Source organism: Anarrhichthys ocellatus, unplaced genomic scaffold (genome assembly GCF_004355925.1).
Source record: "Anarrhichthys ocellatus isolate YVR2014 unplaced genomic scaffold, GSC_Weel_1.0 scaffold5, whole genome shotgun sequence".
NCBI lineage: Eukaryota > Metazoa > Chordata > Actinopteri > Perciformes > Anarhichadidae > Anarrhichthys > Anarrhichthys ocellatus.
Genome location: NW_022280035.1, coordinates 3,565,027 through 3,575,137, shown reverse-complemented (window position 1 = coordinate 3,575,137; position 10,111 = coordinate 3,565,027). Strand labels below are relative to the sequence as shown.

The following is a 10,111-nucleotide window of genomic DNA, read 5'->3' as shown; positions in this document are numbered from 1 at the left end:
TGTGTCCGTCTCTGTGTCTCTCTGTGTCCGTCTCTGTGTCTCTCTGTCTCTAGTGAATTACTTGTCAGTGATTTAAGTTTGGGAACTCACTTGGCAAACAGTTAGTATACAAACAGTGGTTCCTAACCCTGGCTCTAGATCCTTGACTGGGTCCAAATTCTTGCTCATAGTATGAGCAAGAATTTGGACCCGCTCAAGGATCTAGAGCTGGTGTCTCTCATCTTCCACTTGAGAGTGGACCCCAAAACTCAATATCTCGTACTGTAGGTATCCTATAATATATTATAATACTATGGGCTAAAAATAACACAGGGAAGTACTACTAAGTATTAACACTACGGGTAAATATAAATAATATCAACACCACCTTTACCCGTAATGTTTGGGAAAAGACTGCCGTTCGTGACAACACGCATAAACAATCTTCAACGGGTTGAGACGTTCTTCCTCTACACATGTTCACGATATCACATTCAATAAATAAATAAATAAAATAAATGCACGCAATGAAGCGTTCTTATCGGACGATGCTTGACTCACCTGAGCACCATGAGGTTCTGCACCATTTCCTTGCCCAGATAGTGATCTATACGGTAGATTTGGTCCTCAGTGAAGAGCGAGGAGAGGTGAGTGGACAGCTCCTCGGAGCTCTGAAGGTCGTGTCCAAACGGCTTCTCTACGATCACCCTGGTCCACCCTCTACACACACACAGAGGGAAAATAACACGTCAAGTCCACTTTGATTGACCTCAATGACATATTAGTGGGACACAACTGGGTTTAAAATTGGGTTTCTGCTTAAATCTGAATTAAAAGAAAATGAGGCAAAGATCACAAAAGAACATGACAGAAGTTGTAGAGGATCACTTGTTTCCTCCATCAGACCGACTTATAAAAGTAAGAGATGAAGACAAATTAAGTTAAACTACTACTACATACACTAAATTGCCAGGTTATAAAAAGGTACACCTCGCAAAAGTCATTTTTACTTGTAATGTTCTGTTTTTAGAGAGGTGTTGATTTAACGGCATCACTTTGCAGTGTAACAAAGCAGAAGTAGTGTACTGACTTGGTGCTCATACAGCGGTGCTTGATGTTCTTGCTGACATCGTGGTAGACGGTGGGCGGCAGCGCCAGGTAGAAGAGCCGGTTTGCCTCGGGTCCTCCGGGAAGAGACGTGATGTGCGTGTCGAGTTTGGAGAAGGAACTCTCATCAGCATATTTCCCACTGATGTACGTGTTCCTCCCGAAGAAGGCCGACAACCGCTCTGCATCTTTATCCGTCGCCTGGGTCAGAGGGTGGGAACGTTTACACACCCACGGATTAAATAAGGATGTTTTTAAAAAAGACTGGTGGTCTAAAAAGGCCGACTTCGTTTGGCCACTTGGGGGCAGCAGAACAGAGCTGTTAACACAACACTGACATATCATCACCTTTTAAGTTCAAGCGACAAACTTGTTACTAGGTTTCTAAACCTTTTTTTCTGCTGTGGCCGAAAACGACGCCATGAGAGCGGAGAGAGTGAACCAAAACAGTAAAGTTGCAGACCGTAGAGCTAAACCATAAGCTTAAACTCACTATAAAGCTCTGTAAAGCTGAGTGGAGCTGCAGATTACGGTGATAAATCTCTGTCGGTCCATCGTCGCTTTAAGGATTAGGCCAATGGAGGGAGGAATGGCAGATGGACCTAAGGACATTATTTTCTTGCTTTGAAAGGTTTTTATTTACATAGTTGTGTATTATTTTTGCTACTGTCTGCTCTAAATTCCTCTATCCTCCTTGAGATCTATCTCAAAAGTGCAGTTTTACCTTCAGGTATGGCAAGCAAGAAGTCCGAATGGCATCAACTGTCAGGTCAGAGCGAGCAAAGCCCACGAAATAGGTCTGCTCGGGGAGGAGGCCGTCTCTGAACAACCACCTGGGAGAGAGCAGATCAACATATGGATCAAACTATAGAAGCTGCCGTCCAGATTAGAAGAGTCTCCTTCCTCAGACTCGGCTTTGCTATTGATGGCTCATCCTTTTCACAGGGGTCAGAGGTTCACTCACCATAGAGTTGGGTAGATCTTCTTCTTAGCCAGATCCCCCTACAGGTGCAAACACACAATCACAAATATGATTTCATCAAATAAATCTAGGTCACAACACACAATCATTAGGTGTGGATGCTGTGTTTGGTTTTACTGTGCACCCTATTTAACCAATGCACTTTGTCAGAGTGGTGATTTGTTTTCCATGAAACAAGTTGCTGCCGCACTAGAGGTCACACGGTCTGGCAACAGGTAAGTAGGCAGCTTTGTCTTATTTTAGGGATTGCGCCACTTTAGTAATCCCACTGAGAGTAAATGCCAACCACCAACAGACTGTGTGGAGACAAAAGACGGTCCCTGGTGCCAAATTAAATCATGTTGAAGAACCTGTTGCTAAGTAGTTTAACTATAAGATGTGTAAGACAGGAGGAAGTAGGAAATCTGAGATGAACCGAAGCATACCTCAAATCAATACAAGGAGAAGACAGGACAGGACATTAGAAGTCAACTTAACCAAAAAGTAGTTCCTTTAACAGTAGATTGTTGGCTTAAATCACAATCTGACATCTCACTTTATTCATCTCTTCCTCAACTGGAAATTCAACGCCACGTGTTACCCTGCTTCTTTGTTTAAGACTGCGTGTTTAAAATAATTTCTGACAAGAAGAACTGAACAGAAATGCGTCTTTAATGTCACACTTAAGTTAGGAAGTTGGTCATTGATGTGGTCTGGTATGTACAAAGTCATAACACAACACAAGCCAAGGACAAACCTGTTAAACCTTTCATGTCATGAAGCTGCACCGCTATAACCGTTGAATTAGGATCAGTAAGTAAATGTTTGATAGTGTGGCGTGACTGTAAGTTAACACTTGATAAACATGCAAGTATCTCGCAGTGCAGCCATTTAAAAACAGCTGCAGAAACACACACACGCATCTATGAACCAAGTGGGGCCAGAGTGAGATTACACACACAGCCCAGCACTTCCTGTGCCAGTGAAAGAAAACAGCTGACTGTCAGTGACACTGCAAAAAAGAAAGAACTCATTCCCCAACTGAGCAAACAGTGCAAGAGAAGGAAGGACTGAGCAAATCTAATATGCAGGCTGACTAGATGTTCTGGTTTGAGTATTGAGAAGCATTAACAACTATTTGAAAATAAATAAATAAAATTTAAAAAAAATTAAAAATATACATACATACACACACACACACACACACACAGTGGAGTAATGGCTACGAGGAGTTTCACAGAATAGAGAAGCATCACAACCACAAGTCAACACTGTGCATTGTTAGAATAATCGTTTAGCTGTGGTTTTAGCACGATGCGTTAATAAAGCATTGCAATGCATCTACAGCAGATATGTAGCTGGGGGTTGTTGTTGTTAAGTATTATTTGTCGTGCATGTGTGGTGTTAAAGCAGCAGACATGCATGTGATCTGATTGCCTTTATTAATATTGAGACTAGACAGAACGATTTACAAAAAAATATTTTTTTTTAAATATACAAAAACAATAGTTATGATTATATACAAGTGTGTAAAAAAAAAATCCACATATAAAAATAAGATCTACAAATATATTGTTGATGCTCTCACAAATATTTCCTTTTTTGTAATCAGATGTAATAGAAATCCACATATATATGTATTTAAAGTGATTGCTTTTTTTGAGACTTTTGTAATTTCGCTTGATTTACAAATGCTTTTTTTTTTTCCCCAACAGAACAAAACTGCTCAGCCCTCTCCATGTTGAGTGCTGTGTGGAGGCACTAGATGTGCTTTGAATCCCATATAAAGAAGCTTTAAATGGGAGAAACTAATGAATGAGTAGTAGACACATTTAGATCGTCGGGTAGAGAAGAAGAATGCAAAGAGAGAAACAAAGAAACAGTTCTAAAAATACCTGAAATGATTTTAGTTCATGAACTCGACACCTGACCAGTATGAGGAAATAGTGAGAGTGAAAAGGACATTTCTGATCACATTGAGATTGATCAACTTTTTATTCCATTTATTTTAGCAGTAAAGGAAATTAATTATGTCTGTGACATTGAAAGTCACAAAGTTGGTCGACTTATTCTTTGCAAAATAACACAATACAAATTTTTTAGTTGTTGAATGTACACTTTATTTAATCTAATGAAAGTTGTTATACAACTATTTTATATTGTAAGTTATCTTATCTGTGTAAATACAATAAACAGATGCATTTGAGGGGTGCGTTTGATTTAAATGAGCACAAAAAGGGTTTTTAAGATGCCATGTTTAAAAGGTTCCTCTTTTCAATAGTGTTTACACACTATTGAAAAGAGGAACCTTGAGGTTTTTTTCTGCCTCCGTGTCGGGCTTGTGAAAGCTTGGACGACTGTGTGGTGCTTGTTTGCATAAGATTGGTGAAATCAGTTTCAACAGTTCCTTAATCGCACACATGTGCAATTATTGCAGTACACTCATCCATAATCATGGCCAACAAGGACTGCCTAAGAGGCCTGAACAGTAAATGTGCCAAAAATAATAAAAGGTAACAGAGAACAGTTACATGCTGCTGGTTGGTCCTAAAAGATGAATTTATTTATTTTAAATCACGCAGTATATTTTGTGTGATTAAGACTATTCATGTCATTGTATTTCTCAAGTGTTGCACCATATTTATATAATTCACTGACTAGATTTTGAGTCCCCTCCCCTGCTCTGCTCTCACCGATGCTCCCATGATGATGAAGATGTGAGCGGACTGATCGAACTCTTTATCTTCATGGAGCTCCTTCCTCAGCTCCCCAAACACCTCCGACCGAGAGAAGGGAAGGTTGCTCATTTTCTCTAAAAAAGGAGACAAAAAAACAACACCCAGTAAATAAAGATTGTCCAAAGTTATTTTACATGTTAAACCAACATCGGGGAGACAAATACATCGGGGAGACAGTGGTCTCCCGAAAAGGAATGCATCAGTGCTGCCGATGATTTGATAAAAATAAAAATGGAAGAAAGTTTGTTGAGTCATATGCGATATAATGGACTTTTGCTCCTGTCTGGTAGAACCGTAATATCTTTGTATAATCGTTGCAGTTTAGGTGAAGCAGTGCAGAGTCTGATTTGAAAAGTCTGCACTGCCATTGGTCACCGTGTCAGCGACAAGATTTTCATACAAAATTAATATTAACTGAATGGTACTTAAATGATTACGTGATTATCCAAGATGAAAGACAGAAAACTAATCGTCAACAATTTGCTGACGTCACTTTATCAGAATTTAAAAATACACTGCTCCTGTTCTTTCAGTTGATTAATTTAATAGAAAAAAATATTGATTGATTTACCTTGAGCTGCAACGGTTAGTCAATGAATTGACTGATATGTATTGTTTCAAGTAATTTTGGGGTATTTGCTGGTTTCCTTTATCTTCTGTGATTGTAAACAGAATAGCTCTGGATTTTGAAAAATATTTAGAAAAATATTCAAAAATAAACATTTATAGAAAAAAATAATAGTTGGATTAATCAATAATGAAAATAATCGTCACCGGCAGAAACCAATGGATACCTGAAACCACAGTATTATTTTCTCTATATACTATATTATATTTAGGACCTCTGCACTACTTTATATCTTCAATCTTCTTTATTTTTTTACATTTTGTTGTTGCATTGTTGTCATTTTCATCGACTAGCCCTGTAACATGTATTGTTGTGCATATGACAAATAAAGACGAGACTAAAACCATAAAACACAGCACTATTGTTTGAAAATGGTCAGCTGTGACATAAAGTAGACTATATGTGACTTTTACTAATGGGCCAAGAGGAAAACAAACACTGGCATTGGTCCATTACTTCCTCCATTATCCAACAATGAAAAGATAAGGAGCAAGACTTTTGAGAGATAATAAACTTGGATTTCCTTGTGAATCATGGCAACAATGAGCCAAATCAGGAAGTACTTTTTCACTGATTTCAACACCAACACAAATGGTAATTTAGTGGGTGAAGTGTTCCTTTAACTAAACCTGCGTTAAAATAGACAATCGACAATCAACAGTCATGTGAGGTTACAGATGAATATCATCCCTATTATTAACATAAACAACACTCAGAAGGACACCACGTGTATTTCCTGTTAGACTACTACCACTAGCTCCCAGATTTAGCCCGATACACAACACACTATAATGATATTAGTCAAATCCTCCACATAATCCTGTATTTAGAGGGCTAAACGCTACACTAGATACGTTCGGGTAACACATCAAGATAACGAGGGCTGACATGTTGCTGCTCATCATGTTCGCTACCAACATCCAGCCTGAAACACCTCACAATATGCTGCTATTTAACCACATTTACGTTAGCAATGACTGCATGCTGGGCTAACTAAAACTAAAAACCGCTCTGTCATCATCCCTTTAGATTCACATACTCATGTTTTAAACATGACGGACTTGACAAGCGATACAATTCAAAAACTTCCGCTTCCGCAGCTAGCAAAACATCCACCTAGCTTAAAACGAACGTTAGCTTATACACACGCGACAGTGACTAACGGTTATAAGTTAGCTCAATAGAAGTGAATCTACTGCTACTCACGGGTCTGTTGGCAGTTTAGCGTCAAACCGTGGACTGACGGCGTCGTACCAGAGGCTTCACGGTACACACTCTCACTCACAGAGTCCTGCCTACTTCCCTGTTTAAGCGACAAAGAGGAAACGGAGAGGTTTTTTTTTATTGGTTTGGGGAGAAACTCACCAGCGCTCGCTCGAGTTCCCATCGCGCGTCCAATCGAGTGACGTAATCGACTCTGCCGATGGGCGTGGTTTAACATTACGAGCCCCCCTCATCCCGCTCTCACGCTCAAACACACACGCGCACACACACCACACTGCCAATAATGAAAAACCAGACAGGTGGGAATTGAAAGGAGCAAGAGGAAAAAGGAGCAATTGTTTTGTTTAATCTTTGAGCACAATCTCTCCGTTTATTGTTGGAATGCTGTTAAGTTATCCTGTTTCTCTTTATTCAACTTCTTCCGTACCTATTTTGCTACTTATCTCCCTCCACATTTTTAAGCTACAGAAACCGTTCAAATATCAAAATGTTCAGCTCGTTGAGGACACGTGTGCTATGTCTCTTAATATGTCTAATCTTTCAACTTTTTGAACTATTAAGCTTTTTTTCAAATTTTTCAAATTTCGTACCAGATTATAGCTTTAAGATAATTTGCATCTGTAGTCCCTTGGCAGGTCAAAACAAAGAAAGCAGAATGACAAAAGGTACGAGGTAAAGACATAATACAAAGATATACAAAAAAGAACACACAATACAAAGCTACACACAATATCCAAATGTATATCCAGTGGTGGAATAAGTATTCAGATCCTTTACTTAAGTAAAAGTGGCCTATTAACGCACTGGGAAAATGTTCTACTGCAGATAAAAGTCCTGCATCACAACATTACTTCAAGTATCAAAGGTAAAAGTATAGGCTACTCATTAGTCACTGTCAGTGTTTTACTATATGAAGTGTTTGGAGTATTTCAGTCCTGGTTCATTTAGAATTTCTAACTGAGAGAAAGAGTTGTTCTTATGGTTGAGCAGTCTGGAATCTTTGATAAATGAACTTCAAGTTTTCAGAATTGTGAGCATAGTTTCATTTCCCCCCCCCCCCCCCCATGTCATTCATTCCCAAAGACTGGTTCGGGATCGTGGGTCGTAGGAGATTTTATTATAGGCCGCCAAATAAATTTCATCAACATACAGTACACCTTTGAGCCACATGAAGGAGCTTGGATGTTCGTATTGTTCTAATAATTGTAATCTACTTAACATTGAATCTAATGATACACTTTTAAAACTGACAAACCATTGTGAACAAATTCACAATAGGCCTCATCTGTCGTGAGAAGAGCGACTTTGTGCTTAAATTAATGTCTCCTGACCATTTTACCGCCATCACCTTATATTATCTTGAATAGTTAAACCAACCATGTTGAAGAGAGATATTTGATAAATCACATTTTTGTTTGATGCATGTGTTATTGAAAACATACACATGTTAAATGTATAAATTAACCCAAATACATGCATTTAGGGAGAGTTCACAGGGTTTTTTTCCCCTCTTATCAGTAAAACAATTAGAATCCATGTTACCCTTTCATATTAGACTCAACGTTATAGTTTAAAATTATCAGAATAATACAGACATTCAGGCTTTCTCATGTGGCTTAAAGGTGAACTGCAGATATACAGTATTATAAAATCTCCTGCGACACAAACTTGTGGTGCAACAATGTGGCTCATTGATGTGTTTTAAATAGGAATATGATCAAGCTTTGGCTACAGAAGTAATAGGTAGTAGTTGTAGGATCATTGTTGTTTTTGGTCTTTTAATGGAATTTGTTGACCTTAAGAAAAATATAAAATATCACTCGTCCTTTGATTTAACACTCACGTGCCCAAAATGCTCATTGAATGAAAGAGTTGGTGGTCAGTGTAACGATTCCCCCTGTTGTTATAGCCGGGAAGTGACTCCAAAACATGCCTTCTAACGTTCAGGAGAAGCTAATATGAGGCTTCATCCGTCTGAGTTAACCAAATCCTGAGGGTGTGTTCCAAAAAGTCACAAGATTCCCTCTTTGTGTTGAGAGTTTTCTGTCTGAGTTGTGGCAGAGGAATATTACAAAAGACCGTAACTATGTAAGATATCTCTTGATTTGATTAGTTGACTGCTGAAGGCTCCTGTTAGCTTTGGCTGAACTTTAACAGGCACAAAGACTGTGTATTCATTCCCCATCTTTCACATTTGAGCTGCACTATTAAGGATTCCGTCACAGCCAGTATGAACAATTACAGGGACGAACAACTGTTTTAATATATACATCGAACAAAAAGTTTGGAAATTAGTGTTTGGAGATTATCTCATCTCGATATCTCTCTGCATTGAGATTGCCTCCAATGCCGCCACACACCATCACACTGCCTCCACCAAAAGGTGTTACTCTATCGGTGCAGCAATCAGCATAGCATTCTCCCCGTCTTCTCCACACTTTGACCCTACGATCCAACTTCCTTAGGCAGAATCTCGACTCATCGCTGAACATAACATTCCTCCACATGTTCAGGCAGAGAAGATTTGGCAAGTTTTTCATGGGCGCAACCCACATACTCAGCTGTGCTGCTCATCCCAGAAATGCATGATCCTTACAAATGGGGCACCATTTAAAAGGTAACTAAACAGGCTTTCCAACGGTATACAATGTATTGCCAAGAAGTATTGTTACAACAGAGAAATAATCTACCAAACACTAATTTCTCAGACTCAAACTCTAAGAGGATCGCGTTCAGATTAAGAAACTGTCAAACAAATTTAGAGGTAGAGAGACAGAATGAGGAAATGGAGGAAATTTCCCTGCGCAGCTTGAGACATGCAGTGTTGTAACATGAGTTGCTGCAGAGTTTGAGTTAATGTAGAGAAGTACATCGTACCTGCGTGTAGATCCACACTTGCTGGGGCGCTGCTGTGGTTACTTTTCCCTTCAATTGACAGAATTTAAGAGACACACGAGCTCCTCCAGGGGTTGCATGTAAACACAGCGCATTGCTGACGCTGAGCCGTGCCTCTTTCTGGGATGTGTACTCAAAATACTAAAAATAACTTAGCGTACCTCTGCTACACGACATTGGAAATCTCGAACAAGCCCCCAATTTTTTTTTGTCTTCTTCGCATGCAGGCAGAACTTCCGACCAATGTTTTCCAACTGCACAAAAGATAATAATACAGTAACTGGACAGTCAACTTAAGTTAATTGTAACTTAAGTTCAGGCTTCAAAAAGGCTTCAGCCTTCTCGTCTAACTCCTAGGAAGAAAGCAGATGTGCATATTTCCCAAAATGTCTGAATGTATGAACATGACTGAACTGCATCTGCATAATCATGATTGTGATTACTCCAGTCGTCCAGTTTGCATGATTGTCAATACACTACTAGTATTTGATGCAGATTTCATTAAAATAACTATTATAATTAAGAGGATAAAAAGAGCATTGTGGCGCCGATGGAGATGCTTTTTAAAATCTGCTGGTA

At 39.1% G+C, this 10,111-nt stretch overlaps 1 protein-coding gene across 3 annotated transcripts in view; it reads right to left on the bottom strand.

Annotated features, from left to right (window-relative positions):
- Positions 1 to 9,586, bottom strand: part of LOC116381897 (glucose-6-phosphate 1-dehydrogenase) — a 12,658-nt gene extending 3,072 nt beyond the window's left edge. The window contains exons 1-6 of one of the 3 annotated variants that reach the window (XM_031844398.1): positions 9,515 to 9,586; positions 4,741 to 4,859; positions 2,051 to 2,088; positions 1,811 to 1,919; positions 1,070 to 1,287; positions 541 to 699 (exon numbers count right to left, since the gene is read on the bottom strand). In XM_031844398.1, coding sequence (XP_031700258.1) covers positions 541 to 699; positions 1,070 to 1,287; positions 1,811 to 1,919; positions 2,051 to 2,088; positions 4,741 to 4,854 — 638 coding nt within the window. In that variant the 5' untranslated portion in view covers positions 4,855 to 4,859; positions 9,515 to 9,586. Of the gene's footprint in view, positions 1 to 540; positions 700 to 1,069; positions 1,288 to 1,810; positions 1,920 to 2,050; positions 2,089 to 4,740; positions 4,860 to 6,619; positions 6,759 to 6,778; positions 6,801 to 9,514 lie in introns of those variants that run through there. The other 2 variants (XM_031844397.1, XM_031844399.1) reach the window with 2 other exon arrangements.
- Positions 9,587 to 10,111: the final 525 nt, after the last annotated feature.